General features: G+C 50.2%; 1 protein-coding gene across 1 annotated transcript; it reads left to right on the top strand.

Annotated features, from left to right (window-relative positions):
• Positions 1–9848: 9848 nt before the first annotated feature.
• Positions 9849–22706, top strand: Prph2 (peripherin 2). Its single transcript, XM_051204435.1, has 3 exons — positions 9849–10429; positions 18858–19104; positions 22477–22706. The coding sequence occupies exons 1-3, from the start codon at positions 9849–9851 to the stop codon at positions 22690–22692; spliced, it is 1044 nt and encodes a 347-aa protein (XP_051060392.1). The 3' UTR covers positions 22693–22706.
• Positions 22707–23094: the final 388 nt, after the last annotated feature.

Raw genomic sequence — 23094 nt, 5'->3', positions numbered from 1 at the left:
TGGCCAACTAATGTAGCAAAAAAGACTCTAGGTTCTGTGAGAGACCACCATCTCAAAAACTGGTAGAAAGATGGGAAGATGCTTCTGGCCTTAACAGGCAGGCAGAGAACTCACACCAAACATGCTAAATAATGCCTTGAAAAATCCCTTAGACCTTAGAAGTCTGTCAGTTAGTTTTTTAGCTTATTTTTCCTTCAGACAGGGTTCCGTGTAGCCCAGTCTATCCTGAAACTCCTGGTCTCCCTGCCTCAACCTCCCCAGTGCTAATAATACAAGCATCTGCCAACACACCTACCACAAACCAGCAAGTTGTAATAGGCCACAGAATGACAGTTTGAGCTCTTAGTCCCAGCTATATTGGCTGAGCTCTCCCTGCTGTTGAGCAAGCCCTCTATGCCTCTGAGTGACCTCCACCAATTTCAGATCTTATGGCTGTGCTTTAAACATCACCAGATGAGCATTGAGCATCTAGCTAGCACCCCATTAACATACTTAATATTTTTAAAACATTGCCAGTCTTCCTTTCTAGAGACTTCAGATCCTCAGCACCCACACAACCATCTGTAACTCCAATGCTGGGAAGGGGGTACTTGATACTCTCTTCTGGCCTGTGGGCATTGCCTGCAAGTGTGTGCAGGCTTACATGCAGGCAAAACACTCATATGCATACAATAAAAGGGGGAATTAGTATAAAACTAATCTCCCTGTGGGTCTTTGTTTGTATTTTGTCTATACATTTGTAAACATGCTATACTGAATAGCCTTTTCTTCCTGAGTCCCAGTGGATGCACGCCCCTTGCCTTGTTACGGTTTATACATGGAGGTCTTTCATATGACTGTATATATCAAGTGGGTTTGTTTACACGGAACCTATGACTCATTTCATCAGTGTCTAATAAACATTAGTCTTGTCAATAAGCTGAGCTTGGCTTGCCAGCAGCTCCCGAGTACACTACCACATCTTGCAGGTGACCAGCAGGTCCATGGTGGTGCATGCCTTTAATCTCTGCCCTTGGAGGCAGAGGCAGGTAGGTCTCATGAGTTCAAGGCCAGCCTGGTCTACAGAGTGAGTTGCAGGACAGCCATGGCTACACAGAGAAATCCTGTCTGAAAACAAAAGTTGTCAATGAACATCCTTGTGTAGAAATGACTCAGCAATGCCCTTCTGTAGGCTACATATGGATGGAAGTTGCTGCGTCAACAAGCTGTGAGCGTCTATAGACTATGATATCAGTAGTGTTCCTAAGAGGTGTGTTAATTTACCCGTGCTGCAAGAGCACTGTACCCTCCCGTCTTTATCAGCACAACCTGCTATCGGAATTCCGGATCTTTGCCAATCTGATAATGTTATCTCCTTGTAATCTAACTATAATCTTTCCACCTCCATTGTTTAAATCCTTTTGTATGCAGCCGCTACCAAATTGGTCTTCTTAAAGTATGCCACTCTTGGTCTAAAGCTTTTCTAGGCTCCTGTTGTCTTGAGACTCACTCCTGGCCAGTGAAGACAAGCCCTCCACCACGTGTTGGTCCCCTGCTGTTGTTACTGTGTGTGCCATTTCCTTTTACTCAACAAGCCCAGAACACCCATTAATCACACAATCAGGGCCTGTGAAGAGCTTAACCCGGGGAGCTATTTACAAAGAGTAGGTAGAGTTCGGGAAACAAATGAGGTGGTGTGAGACCTCCGTCTTCCCCAGGGCTGAAGCTGTTACCTGAATGAGAGAGATAGGAGTGAGAGAGAACACCAACACTTGGAGGCTTCAGAGGAAGAATGCAGCCAGCCAGAGTGGAGGTACCTGGGGGCCACACGGGAACGGGATCTGACTGCCTGCCACTGGCCGGACCTAATTGGAAATGTCAGAGCATGTGTACAGCCCATAGTAATCAATTTCTAGGACACATGGCAAGTGGGAGAAACGAAGACAGCATCCAGACAAGCAAATGGAAGATAATTTGGCTACATTTTCTTCCAAACTTCTTGGGCTCTGTTCCATCAAATTCCACACACTTTGGGGCCGTGTGCACTGGCCAGTTTTGTGTAACTCAAATGTCACTTCTCTGGGTTTTCTCCAGTCTCTGAAAATGAAGCAGTGTGTACACACACACACACATAGACTTTCCGTCTCTTACACACACACACACTGCAGTACTGGGGGGGGGGGGGATGGAGTCCAGGGTCTTGGCACACACTAGGCAAATGCTCTACCACTGAGCTGCTTTGCTGATCAGATGTTTATTTGTTTTTAAGACAGGGTCTGTCTGTGTAGCTCTGGCTGAACTCATAGAGATCTGCCTGCCTCTGTCTCAAGAGTGCTGAGATTAAAGGTGTGTTCAGCCATGCCCAGCCCAGAATCACATTCTGAGGCAATATGAGCAAGAAAGGAAAGTGAATGAGCCGGTCTCTGGGGTCAAGTTGTATTCTCCAGTAGCTACATTTAAAAACAAACAAAACTCTTGGAGACGGGATCTCAAGTAGCCCAGGCTGGTCTCGAACTTGCAGTTCGAGTAGTAAAGGATAATGTTGAACTTTTGATCCCCCTGCCTTTATCTTTCTTAGTGCTGACATTACAGTCACGTGCCACTATGCCAGGTTGATGCAATCCTGGGAATCAAGCCAGGTTTTTCTGCATGCTGGGTAAGCCTTCTATCCACTGAGCCGCATCTCTAGCCCATTTATTTGATTTTTATTTTCCTAGAGATAAGTCTCACTGGCATCAGTCAAACTCATGAACCCTCTGTCTGACCCCCAGAGGAGTAGAAGTATAGGCAAGTATACTCAACCCACTCAGTTTGGCAGGCTTGATTTTGGAGGGGAAAGAAAACAACATGGATATTGCAAGCCAACTCAGTCAACATTTCCTGGACTGCCAGGGGCCTCTGAGTCAGGCGGACTTGCACATGACTTCAGCAAAATCTCTATTTCTTTGGAATTTAAGAAAAGAAGAGACATCACGGCAGCTCCAGGGCATGGACAGAAGAGACGGTTCTTGTCTCCAAGGGTCACAAGGTTAGGTGTCCTCACATACCATGTTCCTATGAGGGAGCAATTTTGTGAGCTTTTACAGTAACAGAAGAAAGAAAGTCAAATGCCAGTTACAGCCGGCATGACTCTGCTGTGGCCCAAGTTGCTGACTGTCACAGTACAGCATGACCCTTGACTGGTGGAACCAGGGGTCTGTTTGTACATTCCAAAGGATTTACCTAATGGTCCCAAAAGATCAGGAACAGAGGAGGGTTATTAAGGGGACTAATGATGTCCTAAGAGAATGTGGCTCAGGGCCTGCAGTGTCCTAACCTCTGCACGTCAGTGACGTGCGATTCAATCAATCACCTTTGCAGACACAGCGCCTTTCCAGGGACTCTAGTTCACAGTGAAAAGCAGAGGAAGCCCCCAGTGTTCGCTCTGACGGAGAGATGAAGGCAGGAGAAACTGCCTCTTCCTAACCTGGGTTACTGAAATCGTTCGGGGAAGGGGGGCATTCGTTCATGTCCTACCATAATGAAAAACTCTAAAAGAGGACACAAGACTGTTAACTGATTGGAATGACAAGATTATTGACTGACTCGGCTTCCAAAGAACTGGCAGACAGGTAAGGGGGCCATAGGTAGATAATGGAGATGGCAAACTTCCATTTTCTTCCTCACTGTCCTGATGAGGCAAATGCCTGGAAGGGTTCCTGCCAACAGGGGTCCCCTTCCAACTAACTGGTCTAGGCTGGCCAGATATGTTCAAGGTTGGTCTTGAACATGTCTACCTGAAGCTATGGGCCTGTCAGATCCTGTTCCTTCTCTCTCTCTCTCTCTCTCTCTCTCTCTCTCTCTCTCTCTCTCTCTCTTCCTTCCTTCCTTCCTTCCTTCATTTATTTATTTTGTTTTCTGAGACAGGGTTTCTCTGTGTAACAATACTGGCTGTCCTGGAAGTTGCTTTATGTAGATCAGGCTGGCCTCGAACTCACAGAGATCCACTTTTCTCTGCCTCCCAAGTGCTGGAGATTAAAGGCATGCACCACCACTGCCTGGCTTCTTATTTCTTTGTTTAAGCTGATCAACCCAAAATGAGGGGAAGGGGACCCATCCCAGGCCACCAAAAACACTTGAATCCCTAGCCCTCCAGGGGAAAGTGAATTTCAGTCCTCCTGGCCCCCCATGCTCTGTGGAGGGTCTTCTGTGAGCATTGCTGTGTGTGCATGTGTGTGAGTGTGCATGTGAGTTTGTGAGTGTGCATGTATGCATATGTGTGTGCTAGTGCTTGTTAAATGTGTATGAGTATGCATGTATGCATGTTTGTGCTCGTGTGTGTGTACATGTATGTGCTCATACTTGTGTGGATGTGTATATGAGTGTAAGTGTGCACACATATGTGCATGGGTGTGCATGTGTGTGTGCTTTCATCTCTTGTAAAGCTGCCTACTATGTGAGAGATTTTTCCAGCCTTTTAACTCTGTTTTCGGTTTTCTGAGACAGGGTTTCTGTGTGTAACCCTGGCTGTCATGGAACTCTGTAGACCAGGCTGGCCTCCAACTCAGAGATCCGCCTGCCTCTGCCTCCCGAGTGCTGGGATCAAAGATGCACACCACTATACCTGGCTTTGGCCTTTACATTTTTAAATTGGTAGAGAAAATGAACCCAATCGGTACCCATAGATGGTAACCCTGCCTCACTGCTTGAGAGACTGAGCTGTGTCTCCTATAGGTGGCTTCAGAATATGCCTTTGCTGGAGTCCAGCTGACGTGGTACTCACCATGTAGACAGGCCTGACCTCGAGCTCATGTCTATCCCTCTGCCTCTGCCTCTGCCTCTGCCTGACAACACAGGCATGGGAAATCCCCACCCAGAGCAAGATCTACTCTTTACTGGCTCCTTCCTGAGGGATCCATCCACTCCCTTTGTTCTTCCTCCTCTCCCTCCTCCCCCTCCTTCCCCTCCTCCTCCTGGCTCTCTTTGCCCAACCCCCACTTCCCACATTAGTTAACGTCTACTCAAATCTTTATCTTAGAGCAGAGTTTCTTGACTTTTTTCCACTATCACATCCTTAGGGAGCCTTTAACGTCTATTCATTTTGAGTCAGGATCTCATGTGGCTCAAGCTGTCTTTGACTCCCCCATGTCACCTTTCACTGAGAAAGTGTGCCACAGAGTGGAGTGATTAATCACCTTTTGCCTTTCTGGGGATATTGGCAATGGTGCATTTCCTTGTTGCAGCTGAGAGACATTGAGAAGCAGCCAGGGATTCCATACACAACCTGCAATGCATCAAGCAGCTCTCATAACAGAAAGCCCAAGTGAAAAGTCAGTTCATGCACAAGGAAATGTGCAATTAGGCTCACAGCCATCTCTTCTCTTTACTAATGCCACAGACTAGAACCCCCTAGGACGGAAAGGGTAGGGCCTTCCATGGGGAGTCAACAAACCCTGGCACTTTCAGGGGAGGTGGGAGGGAGGGGAAGGAGGGGAGGAGTAGGGGGACTGTGGTCAGTATGTAAAATGAATACAAATAAAAGAAAAAAGAAAGCCCTAGAACAGCTATCTCAAAATGCTGAGACACAAACCCCGCCAAACAAACTATATACTGAGTGAAAACAAGATGTAAAGTCAGGCATGGTGGCACAGCCATTAATCCCAGCACTCAGGGGCAGGCAGATCTCTGTGAGTTTGAGGCCAGCCTGGTCCACATAGTGAGTTCCGGATCAGACAGAGCTACACAGTGAGTTTCGGTCTCAAAGACAAAACTGAACTAAATCTCAAGCTAAAGGATGACGTACAGGTATGTTCGTAAGGGTATGTTCAGAAACAAATGTAACCATACCAGCTGCCTGGTGTGGCCACACATGCCGCAGAGACAGGCAGATCTCAGTGAGTCGGAGGTCAGCCCAATCTACAGTGAGTTCAAGGCCAGCCAGGGCTGAGCCGTTTGCTCAGCTTCATTTGCTTATGTTTTAAATGTAACATAAGTAACATTTACCAAGATTTAATCATCGCTTGATATTCTGATTGAAAGTGAAATGTTTTCCTCTCGTGGGCCCATTTCTAGTTTCCTTTTGCCTTTGGTAATTTGACCTTGGTAAGTGATCTCTGCGCCACTTTCCATGCATTGAAGCCATTCTTTTTATGGCCACGAGGGGGCGCGCATAAACGCGACATCGGCTCCACGCTGTGCGGTTTGGGGCTCCCGGCTAATCCCCTGTCCTTGCAGGGCTATTTTTACAGTCTACTTCTGACTTCTACTCAGTGCTTCCCTCCTATTCTCTCTCATCCACACGCTTGCCCTAGGGGCCTCCCACAACCATCTAAATCCTGTTCCCGGACAGCTTCCAGGTGCTTGCGCGAGGGAGGCAGAGTCTCGCCTGGGGAAAAGTCTGCACTAAAGCATAACAACTCCAGCAAGCCAAGTTCTTTCTTTGCAACATCTTTGGTGATGAAACCTTGAAATGTTTTCAGGTTCCGTCAGGAAAAAAAAAAAAAAAAAAAAAAATCAGAGACCCATGGTATGGTAAAAAACAAGTTTTGCCCAAACTGTGTGATAACAGCAACACAAGAGGTTCCTGTATACCACACTCCACAGCCACTAGTTGACCTCCGGAGATGCCTCCGGAGTGGCGCCCAAGCTTCGTTTTCCAAGGTGACTTTGTTGGAGGAAAAATAGTCTTTGTTTCGTGGCTTCATTCTTAGACCTCCTTTGTGGGTTTTGGTTTGATTTTACTTAGTGATCTGGAAACAAAGATATTGGAGACAGTGTCTGGCTGCTGGCTACGTCTGGTCTCAAACTCACAATCCTCTGTAGTACTGTAATTACAGACATGCATCGCAGCACTGGGGTTACCTGGAAATTAAAACACAAACAAAACACTGGTGTGTGTGTGTGTGTGTGTGTGTGTGTGTGTGTGTTCATCTATCCTGCCATAGTGTAAGACCCTCAGAATGAGGAGTCTCCCAGTTCCGGTTGGTATCTCCAAGAACTCAATGTCCAGTCTAGTTACTGCAACACGCAAGAGGTTTTAATAAACAGGAAACGTTTGCGCAAATGAGCTCCTCCAGCACACAGGCTAGAGAGAAGCGTCCCCCCCCCCACAGGTGTTTTTAAAGGCAAACCCACAAGCTTAGGGAGGGGGTGGGACCCTCTGTCCATTGAGTACGTGACCCTTTGAGGCTGGATGGTCTCTCTATTAGGGTCAACAGACCTTAGGGCCTCAGGGTGTGCTAATTAATCTTGTCTGGGCAAACCAGAGTTGTAGCTATCTCTTTGTTTCCTAAGGACCCTATTCACCACCTGCTGACTCACAGGAAAGGAGGGGCAGTGTGAATTCTTGTCATCTCAGGGCCTTGTGAGAGGAAGCTAGCAAATTCCAAAGAACAGATATTGGTTTCCAGGTTAGCCCTTCATTTCAAGTGAGGGGTTTCTTTAACTTTACTTTTTTGTCTTTCAGTAGAAGTCAGAGGACATCTTGTAGCATCTCTCCTTCTACCATGAGACTCTTGGGTTGTCAGGAATGGCCGCAATCACCTTTATCTCATGGACATCCCATTGATGTCCATGGCGGTTCCACACAGGGTCTCTCCGTGTAGCCCTGGCTGTCCTGGAACTGGCTCTGTAGACCAGGCTGGCCACAACCTCAGAGATCAGCCTGTCTCTGCCTCCCAAGTGCTGGGGTTAAAGGCGTGCGCCACCAGTGCAGTAGAAATGACTTTTCTAAGTGACCCATAAATAGAAGATGATGTTGACTAGCTGAAGGTGACAGAGTGTAGAAAACCCTGGACAAGTCACTGGGTGTCAATTGGCTTAACACTGATGGCAAAACACAACTTTGAATGGCAGGGTGAATTGTAGTAGTATACTATTTTACCTGTGTGTTTTGTCTACATGTGCACCGTGTGCATGCCTGGTGCCCAAGGAGACCAGAAGAAGGCATGCACCAAATGCCCAGCTACCATGTGGGTGCTGGGAATCAAACCTGGGTCCTCTGGAAGAACAGCCAGTTCTCTTAACCACTGAGCCATCTCTCCAGCCCCATAACTCTTTTAAATTAAAAGTAAAATAGCATAAAACAGGATCTGGAGAATGTTACTTTTGTGAATATGGGTATGTTAATAAAAATCAGTGAATTAAAAAATAATTCCAGGGCTGGAGACATGGCTCAGTGGTTAAGAACATTGACTGTTCTTCCACAGGACCCAGGTTCAATTCCCAGCACCCACAGTTCCTGGGGAGCCAACACTTTCACACAAAGTATATATAGGCAAAACACATTAAATAAATAGACAAATCTTTAAAAAACAATTGCAAACAGAGGCTTCAGCAGAGAAGGCACACAGGTGGGGACTAAGCATGGAGAAGACGCTCAGGGCTGGGCAGGTGACCAGCGGGTAAAATGCTTGTGTCCTCAGCACGCATATAAAAGCTGGCATGGTGACTCACTCCTGTACCCCTGCTCCAAGATGGTGTATGGTGTGGGTTCCCAGACAGCCCAGTTGAGCCAACTGGAGAGCTCTAGGTTCCGTGAGAGACCCTGTCTCAAAAAAATAAGTTGGGGATGACGGAGGAAGAGACCAACACCTCCTCACACATAAGTACTGGCACTGTAACTGAACACACATCCACGCATGCGCACATTTGAGCCTCAGTATAAATATATAAATATGAGGCACTGCAAATTAAAACTTAAAATAGCAAATTAAAATAACAGTGTGCTAGCATTGTACACTTTTTTCTTTTCTTCCTCTTTTTTGGGGGGCATTTCGAGACTGGAGGGTTTCCTCTATGTAACAGTCCTGGCTGTCCTGGAACTCAGTCTGTAGACCAGGCTGGCCTCGAACTCACAGAAATCCACCTGCCTCTGCCTCCCGAGTGCTGGGATTAAAGGCGTGCGCCACCGTTGCCCGGCTGCATTGTATACTCTTAAGACGGATGAAAATTGCTGGGCATGGTGACACCCAACTTTAATTCCAGAACGTGGGAGGCAGTAAATTTCAGGACAGCCAGGACTACCTAGAGAGACCCTGTCATAAAAGAGAGAAAAAAGGGGGTGGTGGTGAAATTAGGAGTGGGAGAGAACCCCTGTCTAAAATAAGAACAAACAAACAAAAAACCCAAAACACCCAACCATCAAGCTAAGGACGGCATCTGGAATTACTTCTTTGTGATCTCAACACATATGAATGGATGTTTTTGCCGTGTGTGTGTGTGTGTGTGTGTGTGTGTGTGTGTGTGTGTGTGTGTGTGTGTGTGTACCGCTCATGTTTCTGGCCCACGGAAGTCAGAAGTGGGTGTCAGATCCCTTGGAACTAGAATCACAGATGGTTACGAGCCACTATGTGGGTGCTGGAAATCAAACCCAAGTTCTCTGTAAGAGCAGTGTTCTTAACCACAGCCACTACAGCCCCACTCTCTTGGCGCAGATGCATAGACCCGACAACCTCCCCGTGGCTTGCAGGAGCTGCCCAGCCTATTCTAGCCAGCTCAGTCCTTGGGGTTCTGGACTTAAGAGATGAGCAAGTACGCTCCTGGAGGCTCCTCCCAGCCATGTTTTAAATTAGCATAGCTTTCTCTAATGGGATGACCCTGGCTAAAGAGATTAACAACTGCATTGTGGATCCCATTTTTAATCTGCAGTGTTCGGGCTGTCCCTCCTTGGCTGGGAAGGTCGCTGCGGGAAGGACGGCCTAGCCTGGCTCCTGCTACCATTCCGGAGTTAACGGGGATCCTAGGCTAGGGAGGCCCCAAGATGGGCAACTCCCTGCAGCGTGGGCCGGTGGCACGCTTCCTAAAGCCCTGAGTGGTCTAGCCCCTGACCTCATTCGGGTTAGGCGGGGAAGCTGAACTGTGGGAGGCTTCCTGGACCCCAGTCGGCCAGCATGGCGCTACTCAAAGTCAAGTTTGATCAGAAGAAGCGTGTCAAGTTGGCCCAGGGGCTCTGGCTTATGAATTGGCTGTCTGTGTTGGCTGGCATCATCCTCTTCAGTCTGGGGCTATTCCTTAAGATTGAACTCCGCAAGAGGAGCGAAGTGATGAATAATTCCGAGAGCCACTTTGTACCCAACTCCCTGATAGGAGTGGGGGTGCTGTCCTGTGTCTTCAACTCTCTGGCTGGCAAGATCTGCTACGACGCCCTGGACCCTGCCAAGTATGCCAAGTGGAGGCCCTGGCTGAAGCCGTACCTGGCTGTGTGTGTCGTCTTCAATGCCATCCTCTTCCTCGTGGCCCTCTGTTGCTTCCTGCTGCGGGGCTCCCTGGAGAGCACCCTGGCTTATGGGCTCAAGAACGGAATGAAGTACTATCGGGACACGGACACTCCGGGCCGATGCTTCATGAAAAAGACCATTGACATGCTTCAGATTGAGTTCAAGTGCTGTGGCAACAACGGCTTCCGGGACTGGTTCGAGATTCAGTGGATCAGCAATCGCTACCTGGACTTTTCCTCCAAGGAGGTCAAAGAGTGAGTAGCTGCCGGTCCAGGGTGGGGATCGCAGGGGTTTGATGTCCCCAGCCTGCCCAGTGCTTCCCTCCCCCCCCCCCCTTTATGTCTGTGTGAGGGCCGTTATGCTGGACCTTGTGAAATTGCCAGCAGTCTGAGCCCTCTGGCCCTCAACAATGGCAACTTCGTCTGGTTCAACCTCACATCTGGCCGAGGCAGGGAAAGGTATGGCATGTAATAAAGATGCTTACGTGGATCAGAGTTACTAGGAGAGCCATGACGTGGGCGCTTCATACACTAAGAACGGGGTCTTCAGAGCTCCCTTAGACTCAGATAGTTCTGTCAAAAGAGGCGGAGTCTGTCATAGAACTTAAATTTCCTGGTTTGCACCTTGGTTTTCCAAGCTTTCAACACTTGAAAAGGCCAAAGGTGTCAGCAAAGAGTCGGTCCTTGGATAAGGCAGAATTCAAGGTTTATCTTCCCGGGATTCAGGGAGGGGAGTGCAGTCAGCTTTAGACTCAACTTTGTTCTCATCTGGCATGTGACCTCAAGCAGGTTGCTGACCCCTGTGGGTCTCTCCCTGCCATTCAAGGGAAGATGTATGGTTTGCCTCTATCTGGTATATGAGAAGTGCTAACTAAATGCTTGCTCGTTTCCTCTCTCTCTCTCTCTCTCTCTCTCTCTCTCTCATCAGCGTCTTGCTATGTATTTTGGCTGTTTGGAACTCCTTATGTTGACTAGGCTGGCCTTGAACTAGGAGAGATCCTTCTGTTTCTGCCTTTCAAGTGTGATTAAAGGCATGTGCCACCATGCCCAGCCCAGTGCGTTTTTATCTGTGTGCGTGTATACAGTGTGGCACAGTGTGTGAGCAGAGGGCAACAGGGTCTTTCTTTCCACTGTGGACCTGGCATTCACACTCGGGTCTTCGGGCACAGCAAGCGTGTCAAGCACTTTTACCCACAGAGCTGTTTTGCTGTATTCTTGGCGTGTGTGAAGATGAACTCCTGTGATGGTGGTGGTGGGTGCTGGTGAGAACAAGCCTTGGCGTCAGCTCTGGCTGCTCTCCCCACGGATGCTCTCTAGGGAGGGGACATGCTCTGCAACCCCCTGGCTGACCTTCAGGGCTGCTTTTTCCTCTGAGTAACTCTGACAAATCTCCAGGGGTGTTGAACTAACCGGCGGGCACCCAGGAGCAGGATGCGCTTGAAGCCCAGGTTCCTGGACCATTGTCAGCTCAGGGGAGGTTTCGCTTCTCGGGTGGAAGGAAGACCCCAGTGAAGGTCACTGGGACCTCATTTTCTCTGTGGAAGGAGATTACAGACACAAATCCCCAGCCAAGGAGGGGATTGTGACTAGCTCTGCCCTTCCTAGATGACAGGTCTGTGGGGGCGGCAGAGGAGGCCATGATTTGCATAAGCCTCCTCGGGAGGACGGACAGCCAGGGGACAAGCAGAGGCCAATGGGAAAACCAGACGACAAAGGGTTTCTGTTTTACACCTTTGTTTCACACTTTTCTTTTACTAATGTGGATTCGGCACGGAAAGCTTTTCTTTTTTCTCCTTTTCAGATTAACTGAATGTTTCACAAGTGTATAACATGTTTTGAGCAGGTCTACCCCTCTCCTTCTAACACCAATCCCCACCATTATTTCCTCCCAACTTCATGTGCTCGCTCTCTCTCTCTAGTAAATGGAGTTCAGTTAGTGCTATCACTATGTTCTTGGGTGTCTGGACATCTACTGGAGCATGGAGAGTCTCTCAGGGGCCCCCATCCCTGAAGAAAACTCTCCTGCAGCAGCCATCAATCGCCGGTAGCTCCTCAGTGAGAGGTGGGGATTCCTGACCACTTCCCATCCGTGCCGGGACTTTTTCTGGTTGATTTTGACCAGGTCTAACTCACGTGCTCAACAGCTGCTATTATTCAGTACATGCACGGCCCTGTTGTGCCTGGAAAGCACTGGTTGTCTGTAACAGGGCATTGGCCCGGGCACTCTCTGCCCACCTCTCCCGAGATGACACCCACCTGAGCACTGGGAGGAGGGCTGGGACACAGAGGACCTGGTTGGCGTAGAGCAGTCTACAGGCTGGTATTCTCTGCACATTGACCAGTTGTGAGCCTCTGTGTTGATCTCCAAGTACGGTGAAAAGAAGCGTCTCTCTCTGATGGGTGTAATAGGCCATTAGGACTTGCTTTAATACTACGGCCATTTGCAAGAATAGCAGTAAGCTTTCCCCTAGGGACCCTTTCCTTTTCCCACTCAGTACTGGGGATAATGCAGGGTGTTGGGCATGCTAAGTAAGTGCCTCACCAAATCCACCTTCTCCTGCCCATCTGCCTTTTTCCCTCCCTTCCTCCTTCCCTCTCTCCCTTCTCCCCTCCCCTTCCTTCCCCAGTCTCTCCCTCCATTCTTCCCTCCCTCCCTCCTCTCCTCCTTCCCCCTTTCAGCTACCACCCCAGTCCTCTTTGTCAGACTCCCGGTCTCCCCACAGTCAAATATTTGAAGAGTAATAGAAGAATTCCTTTATAATTCCAAATTCCTTTCGCTCTGAGAATGGAGAAATGACCCAGTCACTCTACTCCTAATGACCAGGGGACCCAGATTTCCAAGTGGACATTTAACTCGATCACAACTACTTCAGTGGGGCTGGCAAGGTAGCTCAGTGGGTGATGGCACTTGATGCCAAGCCTGGCGACTTGACTTTGATGCCACGCGGCGAGAGAACCCATGCCAGCAAGTGTCCCTGTCACACAAGTGCATGGCACGCTTGTGCCCCACTACAGTAAACAACATGTTCTAAAAATATTTTTAAAATTTTATCTCTATGTACCACACCAACTTGCTGGGTTGCAAATGCAATTATCCTTGTTGGTTTGTTTTTGTTTTTGTTTTTCAAGGGTTTCTCTGTCTTAGCTATCTTGGAACTCACTATGTAGACCAGGCTAGCCTCAAACACAGAGATCTTCCCAAGTGCTGGGATTAAGGTCATGAGCCGCCACCACTGCCTAGTGGGATGCAATTATCTTAATTCCATTGTCCTGGAGAAAACTTTCACTATTGTACACACACAAAATATGATTGGCACTGGTAAGAGGCATGCAAATAGAAAAAGAGCAAGACATGGTAGTATACGATTTTAATTCAGTACTCGGGAGACAGAGGCAAGCAGATCTCTGTGAGTTCAAGGCCAGCCTGGTCAAGGATGGCCAGGACAGTTACACAGGGAAGCCCTGTCTCAAAAAGAAAAGAAAAAGGAGTCAATAGAAAAGAAAATGTGAACAATCCTAGACTAAAATGTAGGCAATGTCAATTATGGATGAGAAACTGTCTTGAGTTCCTTTTTCTATTTTCTATGGTTTTTGAAGTTATTGTTTTGTTTTGTTTTTTTTGAGATGGGGCGGGGCACATGACTGTCCACAAAAAGCTTTAAAAAGAAATTAAGGATAACATGAACTGATTCCTTTTGTTGGTGGGGTTGGAGGGGTGCATGTGCCACACTGTGTAGAAGTCAGAGGACAACTTGCATCTTAGCGCTTTTATGTCAGCACCCCGGAGAGTAAGGGTACCCCTCAACCTAGAACTACCCCTGTCCGTCCTGACCTCCCCACCATGCTTCTGCAGGCTGTCCTGAAGGTCATGGGTGTGCCTTAGCATCCCCTCTCCTCTGGGGTCTGGGAAGAGGGCACATGATCTGCTGATCTGAGGTCTGCACAGGGAGGAGCCAAGCCCATGAAGGACCTCAGACCCCAGGAACACAGATCCGTCCCCAGCCAGTCTTCCCTTCATCTCATTGTAGGGCCATGCCCCTGTCATCAGACTGGGGTGTTGGTTCCCGAAGGAGGAACCTAGTTTAGCACAGGGGAGGAAGGGCCAAGCTCAAGGTGGGACTCCCTGGGCACCCTTGGCCCATCATCCGGGATATTGCCTTGTTTCCCTAGAGCCTGCCCCCCTTTCAACTACAGATTAGGGCCCCCCTTGCCTCCTAAGACATAGCCAGGTGGCACAGAGCTCCTTAGGTGGTGACTTGGCTATTTATAGCGAAGTATTTCCCAGGCTATAAAGGCACTCTGCTCCGGGGACACTGGGCCTGGTAGAGTCTTAAGAAAAGCTTGTATTCTAGGCGACCCCTCCCCCCCAGCCAAGGCAAATCCAGCCTGCAGGGAGAGACAGGTTACAGGTTGAGGTACCTGGTGCAGCGTGATGTGACTTTACCCTACTCAGGGCACAGAGGGACACTCAGGGAGTGGGGGCTTTGGCAACCCACCTGAAAGAGTGAGAATCTTAGGAGCGAAGGTGGACAGTTGATCCAGGGGCGTTTAGGGCACGGGGTCCTCAGCATGCTCTCCTTCCTCCCATCCCTCTTCCTCCCTCCTCTCTGCTGAGCTCAGTCTCTCCATTTCTTCCCTGACTGGCAGGCAGAGCTCCCTTCGGGTGGTGAGGAAGTCAGTCCTCTGTTGTCAAGGAGCCCCAGTGGGAGGGAGGGAGCGCTGGGGGGAGGCTGTGGGGACCAGCAGGGTGACTCAGGAGTGGGGCCCTGGGGACAGTCTCTGCTGGCCCTGGCCCCATGGCTGCTGACCTGAGCCTCGCTTCACGTGTGCAGAATTTGCTTCAGCTTGGGGACATCTGGGGGCGGTGTGGGGTTGACTGATGGTGCTAGGCAGTGGCTCCTGAGACACAGGAAGGTGAAGGCAGTAGAATCAGAAGTTCAAGGTCATCCCCAGCTGCAAAGGGAGTTATAGAGGCCTAGCCTAGGACAGAGGCCTCCGCTCCCTGAGAAGCGGGTAGATTCCGGGCAACAGGGGAGTCGGTGTAACTGCTGTGGGGTGTCTTCTGTTACCCGTGTGGTTTTAGGTGAGACACTGCCCTGCCCAGAGTCCCACTTCCTCCTCTCCAGAACAATCTGGTGGTTTTCAAGTCCTCTTCAAGGGCCTTGGTAGAGAGAAGCCTGCATTTTCTGAAGGCTGAGGGAACAATGTGTTGTTACCTGAGAGGCGATGAGCTCCAGTCACCACACACAGGCCCGGAGAGGCCCAGCCACACAGATAATGTGGCACTGAGATCTGTTCTCTGTCCCTGGTGACACTAGAAACGGCTGCACAGAATACATGTGCTGGGAGAGAGGGCGCAAGAGACCACAGCCTACAGGTCAGAAGCAGGACACACACCTGAGAGTGGACGCCCACAGCTTTGGGTAAAGCCCACGGAGGCTCTCGGTGCTTGGAGGGAGAAATCGTCTCAGAGACTACATTCTGCTCAGTGTTCCCATGGCCACCGGCCTGCAGGAGGGAAGGGATGGAGAGACAGGGCCTCTACCAGCCTCAACCTCCGGACTACCGGTTTGAGCCTCATTTCAGATACCTTTGTGCTGGACCTGAGCAGGGTGTGCAGGCTTCACCGTAGCTCGCGGACATCTGAAGGCCCTGCCAACACCCTGCAGCCTGCCTTCCTGCCCTCTGAGGGCACCTCACCTCACTCATGGGCAGGCACTGAGCTCAAGCCCAGCAAGGTCTGGTTCATGCTGTCCTGTGCACAATGGTGCCATCAGGGAGATGGTTCTAGCGGCATCCCAAAGCTATGCAGTCCTTGCCTCCTCCAGGGCAGCGAGCCGGCACATGCCTGCCTTGGAGAAGGCCTTGCCTGCAGCTACCCTCAAAGGCCAAGGGCTACAGCCCCTAACTCACAAGTGAGCGGCCCCTGTAATGTCCTCTGTCTGTTCCTTTCATAGCCTGATGTAGGCTCCCCAGGGACTGAGGATGGCTCTTGCTTGGCCTCTTGCTTTGTAGTCTCTGTGTGCCATGCCCTCTTTGAGCTGAGGAAGCTGAGGTGGACCAGGACGCAGGGACTTGTCTGAAGAGATGAAGCTGGTCTCTGCAGGGTCCCCCTCCCCACTGCCGCAAACCCTGACTCCTAGTGCCACCTACCCTTTAGGCAGTGCGCCCTGCCCACCGATGGGTGTCAGGACTGAAGGACATGTGGCTCTATGTCATGACCCAGGCCACCATGTGCGGCCTTCCCCAAACCCTCATCCCGGTGTGTGGAAAGCAGTTTCCAGAAAAGGACCCACAGTTGGATCTACAGCAAGAGGTGCTCGGCTTCTCTTGGAGAGAGAAAAAAATGTAAATTCAGATAAGTAGGGCGGCTTAGTGGTGGGGTGGGGTACCAGCTCCCCCAAGTTGTCCTCTGGCCTCCGTATGATACCATGATACACGTGTGTGCACACAACAGTAAATAAGAGAACCGCATTCTCTCAAGTAAGACACTGATGAATTCCCTTAAAACAAAGCAAAACTCAAAACTCCAAGGTTCTACTTTTCATCTACTAGGTCTGTAGAGATCAGAGCTTGGCCTGTGTGGATGTGGGCGTGGGCCTGAGTGTGGGCATGGGTGTATGTGGATGGGAGGTGTAGTTGTCTCCCATGCACATGTGATATGGCCTCTCAAGGGGGAAGGGGGAGGGGGTGGGGCACCCGCAGACACAGGTTCGCCATCTGCGGTCCACCCACCGCCACATCAGATGTGGCTCACTGAACCAAGAAAAACAAAAATCCAGGACACTCTCCATTGGCGGGTGTGGAAAGGCCTCTAAGGCTTAAGGCTACCACGTGGGTTTTTCAGTTTTTTAAAGCAATTATTATTATTGTTGTTGTTGTTGTGTGTGTGTGTGTGTGTTGTATATATACAGGTGTGAATATTCGGCACTGTGTCTGTGGAGGTCAGAAGACAGCCTGTGGAAGTGGGTTCTCTTCTCCAATGGTGTGGGCCCCCTTCCTTACCCACTGAGCCACCCTGCCAGCCCCCACGTGGGCTTTTACAGACAACAGTGCTAAGGCAGCCTTGATTGAGGGAACATGAGCATGTATGAGCATGTGTGTGCTCATGCATACTGTACATGAAGATGCATGGGTGTGTGGAGGGTCCTTGGGTGCTGGCCAAGCAGGCTACACTGGCTAGCCAGTGACTTTCAGAATCCATCTGCCTGGTTCCTTCCACCTCCATGGTCAAGCTCTTCACCAAGTGAGCGGTCTCTTTAGCCTTTATTACGATTTATCTTTGGAGACAGAGTCTTAGGTAATCTGAACTGGCCCTGAATGCACTGTGTAGCTGGGGATAATCAGGGTGATCCTCCTGCCTCTGCCTCCCAAGGGCTGGTGCTCCACCAGCCTGGCCAAGTACATACATACATTTTGTTTTTGTTTTTTTTTTTTCCTTCGAGACAAGGTTTCTCTGTGTAGCTTTGTAGACCAGGCTGGCCTCAAACTCACAGAGATCCGCCTGCCTCTGCCTCCCAAGTGCTGGGATTAAAGGCGTGCGCCACTACTGCCCAGCCATAAGTACACTCATCCTAAGTGCTGGGAGAATTTTGTCACCCCTGCCAGGTAACACATACAGTCTTTGGGGATGGGAAGATCCCTCTTGGATTTTGGGCTGCTGTGGAGGCACAGTGTTCCCTAAAGAAACAAACTAATACAGAGGCTGCGTCTGGCAGCTTAGGAAGCCAGCCATGAACAGTCTTGTCTTTCCAAGGGAGTAGGGATAGTCCACTGCTGTGAGTTTATAGGGATGAGGCCTATGCCTGTCCCCGGTCTCCAGGGGGCCCTGGGCCAGAGCAGGCTTTCCAGAAATACCTTTCTAGAAATGGCCTTGGTGATGAGTGGCCTGTGACAGGGAGAGATGGTTGGTGAAGAGGTGAGGAGTTAAATTCTATCAAAAGCAGCAGTCACCTCAATCCCAGGTCCTTGATTCCTACTGGGCTGGCGTAGATCCAAGAAGTCCCTGCAAGCTGGTAGGGGGCTGTGTACTGAGTGAGGTATCCACCCGGCCTGCACCTGATACTCTGACCACACCCATTGGGGGGATGAGGACAGGTGCGGACCGGACCTGGGGGCCTAGGTCTGGGGTCCCGGAGACAGAGAGCATCTGGGTTCCCTTGGGTCGGGAACCCGCAGTGGTGTTTCTGGTGTAAGTGATTTCTCCCGAAATAAACATCAACCAGCCTATATTGTGTCCCAGAATCTTATTTTCAGCTTGAGTCTTATTTCCCACGCAATATTCTGGTGCCAGGAATGGGGTAGAAGATTTTCACGGGACCTGGAGTTTCACCCAGGCAGCGTGGCATCTGCACCGCCCCGTTCCCCACTCCCCAGTTATCCCTCCCCAGTTATTTGGTAATAGCTTGCAATTTCCCTGCTCCCCGCCCCGCGGTCTGCTCGCATTGCGCATGCGCTGTGCTTGCTCCAGCAGCAGCAGGCACCCGGTGAGCTTGGCCACATCATAGAGTTGGGTAAATCACTGTGATCTCTGTTTACTTTGTCCTCTGCCTCTATCTTTTAGAATATTCACGGCACGTGGTGGGGTGTTTGTCTGTGGGCAGTACATGACCGAAAATGCAGGTTCCCAGTGGGTAGGAAGACCAGCTGCCTGGAAACCTGAACCAAGCTATTTCTCTTCCAGTCGAATCAAGAGCAACGTGGACGGGCGGTACCTAGTGGACGGCGTCCCTTTCAGCTGCTGCAACCCCAGCTCACCACGGCCCTGCATCCAGTACCAGCTCACCAACAACTCGGCACACTACAGCTATGACCACCAGACTGAAGAGCTCAACCTCTGGCTGCACGGCTGCAGGGCCGCCCTGCTGAGTTACTACAGCACCCTCATGAACTCCATGGGTGTGGCCACCCTCCTGGTCTGGCTCTTTGAGGTAGGCCCACAGAGGACACTGGGAGGGAGCCTGCCCGACTTGGGTTTAACACGGTGAAGCCAGACCTAGGGAACAAACCTCGTGTAATTTAGGCTGGCCTTGAACTTGACACATACCCAAGGCTAGCCCTGAGTTCCTTATCCTCTTGGCACTGACTGCCTCCCACGAGCCAGGAAACAGGTGCCCATCACCACGCCTGACTTCTTCTTATTGTTGGGACAGAGCCTCACGTTATTGCCCGTGCTGGCCTTGAATTTACTATCTCTGGCCTCAGCCTCCCCTTAAAAGCTGGGACCACAGTGCCCACCACCCTGCTTGGCGTCATTGCTTTCAAAACACATTTAGCAAAAATCAACATAAAATGAACTTTTCTTCCTTCCTTCCTTTCCTTTTTTTTTTTTTCTTTTTGAGACAAGGTCTTTCTATACGTAGCCCTGATTGTCCTGGAACTCCCCATGTAGACCAGGCTAGCCTCAACTCAGAGATCTGCCTACCCCTGCCTTCTAAGTGCTGGGATTTAAAACAACAACAAGCCGTTTAGTGTATTCACAGTAGCACCTATTTGCTGGTCCAAGCAGCTATCCATCTGTAATCTGCGTCTGGATTTACCCATCTGGACACTCAGTATCCATGGACCCTTGCGCTATGTTTGGGTTTTCACTGAGCCCGACTTAGGATTCCTCTTGAGTGTCCACATTTTGTTAAGGCCTTGGATGGCTATAGTAATGTTACATGGGGACAGCAGCTTCACCTCTGGGGACCTTCAGTCAGTAGGGTCTGTGTGGGCTTGTGCTTTGTGTCTAGTCACTGTATAGTTTAGTTTCCTCTTTCTGAAGCTCTGGAGCTGGAGACTCAGCATCCCCCCATTCATCCTCGGAAGGGAATTCCAACACGCAGAGCTGGGAGCTGTTCTAGGTGCTGAACCGGCCAAGAGCTCCTCAGGGGTGACTAGGGAGCCTGCACAGTACAATTCTTGCTTGCAGAAAACCCAGGCTCCAAAATCAAAATGTATAAAGACAGAAACATTAGCTGAGACAGTTTCTTTCTATCAGGGAAAGTGCCTTGAGTTTCTCGTGTATTCCATGGACGTGGATGGGGGGGGTATCTACACAGGTTTTCTAAGCCATCATGTGAACGGACCTCGTGCCTGGACTGCGTGGCTTGAGGTGGTCTTGGAAATGAGTGGCATGATGGGAGCAATTTACCACCAGGTTACAGTCATTGCCGCCTAAAACGCACGACAAAACACCGTCCTTGAAGACTGCAGTGTAGCACTGGGCCTCCTCCCAGATCACGGTTGATGTACCCCAGCTCATAGGGACCAGTTCCTGGGGGACAGGGAGTCCAGACACCCCAACTTCTAGTGAGCAGGGCTGCTACAGGCATTGGGCTGCTGGACCTGCTAGCAGTGTTGTAACTAAACATATGAACAAGAGGGTAGATGCAGAGTCCACGGGTAGCGGGCAAATACATTAGTAAGCTTTCAACAGACAATAACGGCTAAAACTGTCCAGTCACTATCATTAGATACTCCTACAATTAAATTCTCCACAGTGCACCCTTTGGCAGAAGTTTGGTGAGGTGCAGCCAATGCCCGCTGTGCTCTGGGGCTGAGGTGCTGGATAAGCAATGTATGGGGGCTAGGGGGACAGGGCTACTCCTTGGGAGCAGCCTGCAGCAGCACAGGGAACTTGAACTTGCACAGAGGTAAGTAGTGAATGGAATACAAAAGGAAAGAAAAAAGATTATCTTCCAAGCCAGTTACCACCAGCTGGCTGCTCTCTACCTGTCAGGTGACACATAAGGTGCTCTCCACAAACACAGGGTAGCAGTTGCCATCTCCTCTGAAAACCCATAAGCCAGAAGATGCATCCACTGTCTACTAGTCTCACACCATGTAAATACAGGCTGGGATGCCGACTCAGGCAACTTTGGCACCAGAGTCTGCTACAGCGGATGCCAGTAAAGAAATGCAAGCAGCTGGTGACAAACATCCGTCACCACACAGCTGGTGACAAACATCCATCCATCACCACACAAATGAGAGTAAGAGATGACCCCTCACACTGAAGGGTTTGTACACAAGATGACTTTTCCTTTTTTCAGATTTATTTTACATGTGTGTTTTGTTTGCATGCATGTATGGTGCCAGTGGAGGCCAGGAGAGGGCGCTGGATGCGCCCAGGAGGGAACTGGAGTTACAGATGGTTGTGAGCTGCCCTGTGGGTGCTGGGAACCAAACCTGGGTCCTCTACAAGAGCAAGTGCTCTTGACTGCTGATTGACTGCTGATCATCTTCCAGTGTCAGAAATTACTTTTTTTTTTTTATTTTTTGAGACAGGATCTCTCTACACAGACCTGGCTGTTCTGGAGCTCTCTGGTAGTCCAGGCTGGCCTTGAACTCACAGAGATCTATCTGCATCTGCCTCCTGGGTGCTGGGACTAAAGACTTGAGCCACTGAGATTGACTTGGGAGCAACTTTTTAAAGATTATATTTGCTTGTGTGTGTGTGTGTGTGTGTGTGTGTACATGTTTGGGCATATGTGTGCCATGTACACCTGTGGAAGTTGGAGGAAAACCTGTGGGGGTCAGTTGTCAGTTGTGATTTGCTGGGCAGCAAATCTCTACCCCTCAAGCCATCTTGCCTATCTGGGGATACTGCTGACATTCTTACGGGTCAAGAAACACACCGGGAAAGAAGGGAGGACATGGAGTGAAAGACCTCCAGAGCGTGGCCCTTCACGCTCCCACTCAGGAAAGGAGACCCCAAATCACTCACGAGAAGAGGTCTTGATGCAACAGCATGAGGACTTTTTATTCCAAGTGCACTGGCGTCCACAGTCATGCGCCACACAGGGGTAGAGGACTGAGGACCCCGAGGGCAGAATTGAGATAGCTTTTATAGGGTTACAGCAAAGCCCGCACATCGTAAACCAATCATCTCATAGCATCAAGAGCCGGGCGGTGTTAGGCTGTATTTTTCCATCCTTACAGGAGCTGGTGTGTGTGCAGCAAGGTAGGAGGCAGGACAGAGGGGGAGGGTGGGGGGAGGGAGGGGGAGGCAGGACCTTCACTCAGGATTGGCTCTAGATGAACAGGAGACTGTGGAGAGCCACAGTGATCTAGGCAAAGAATCTTACATATTCTAAACAGCTGTAGGTGCGTCTGGAGAGGGAGGCTTGGGGCTCACAACAGGGGACCAGGGCAGGATGGGTCAGACCTTTACCAATCCAGGCTTGGTGCTGCCATCAGCTTTAGGCCTGCACCTAGGGAGATCAGGGAGATGTGTATTGCTGGCACTCACATTTTCCCAACAGCCCAGCTCCTAGCGATGCTCCTCCCCTGCTCTAAGTCTCAGCTCTCCCCATCAGGTGAGCATCACTGCTGGACTCCGATACCTGTACACGGCGCTGGAAAGTGTGTCCAATCCCGAGGACCCCACCGAGTGTGAGAGTGAGGGCTGGCTGCTGGAGAAAAGTGTGTCGGAGACCTGGAAGGCCTTTCTGGAAAGCTTCAAGAAGCTGGGCAAGAGCAATCAGGTGGAGGCCGAAGGTGCAGATGCAGGCCAGGCCCCCGAGGCTGGTTGACAGCCTGTCGGAGCTTCTCCCCTCCTCAACACTTAGTGGACTCCAAGAAATGTGCATACCCCCTTGTCCAGCTGAAAGTCCAAATTTCCCAAGAAAGCTGGGCACCTTCTGACTCTCCTTGGCGTGGGCCTTGAGTTCAGGGTTCTTAGGGCATGCGACAGACATTTGTGAAATGGCTGCCTCCAAACGTGAGGGAATGAGCCCTCCCTCCCACCCAGTGGATGTCCAGTCTCACAGGGGCCAGCCAGTCCAGGGTTCATCCCTGTCCAAGCATGGGTCCAGCTCTCCCACAGGTGACTGGCTGTACCAAGCCCCTCCCCCTCCAGTAGTGTCTGTCTCTTTTATCTGCATGCAAATCGTCACTTGATACATAAACGCAGGGTGAAAAAGACCTAAGGGACA

The sequence above is a fragment of the Phodopus roborovskii genome, unplaced genomic scaffold (genome assembly GCF_943737965.1).
Source record: "Phodopus roborovskii unplaced genomic scaffold, PHOROB, whole genome shotgun sequence".
Taxonomy (NCBI): Eukaryota; Metazoa; Chordata; class Mammalia; order Rodentia; family Cricetidae; genus Phodopus; species Phodopus roborovskii.
This window is presented reverse-complemented; position numbering and strand designations above follow the sequence as displayed.

What these genes read in the sequence shown, in the direction of transcription:
- Prph2 (XM_051204435.1), top strand. Translation starts at nt 9,849, where the DNA reads ATGGCGCTACTCAAAGTCAAGTTTGATCAGAAGAAGCGTGTCAAGTTG. An exon ending in TCCTCCAAGGAGGTCAAAGA is followed by an intron (nt 10,430 to 18,857) that starts GTGAGTAGCTGC and finishes TTTCTCTTCCAG; the next exon opens with TCGAATCAAGAGCAACGTGG. An exon ending in TCCTGGTCTGGCTCTTTGAG is followed by an intron (nt 19,105 to 22,476) that starts GTAGGCCCACAG and finishes TCTCCCCATCAG; the next exon opens with GTGAGCATCACTGCTGGACT.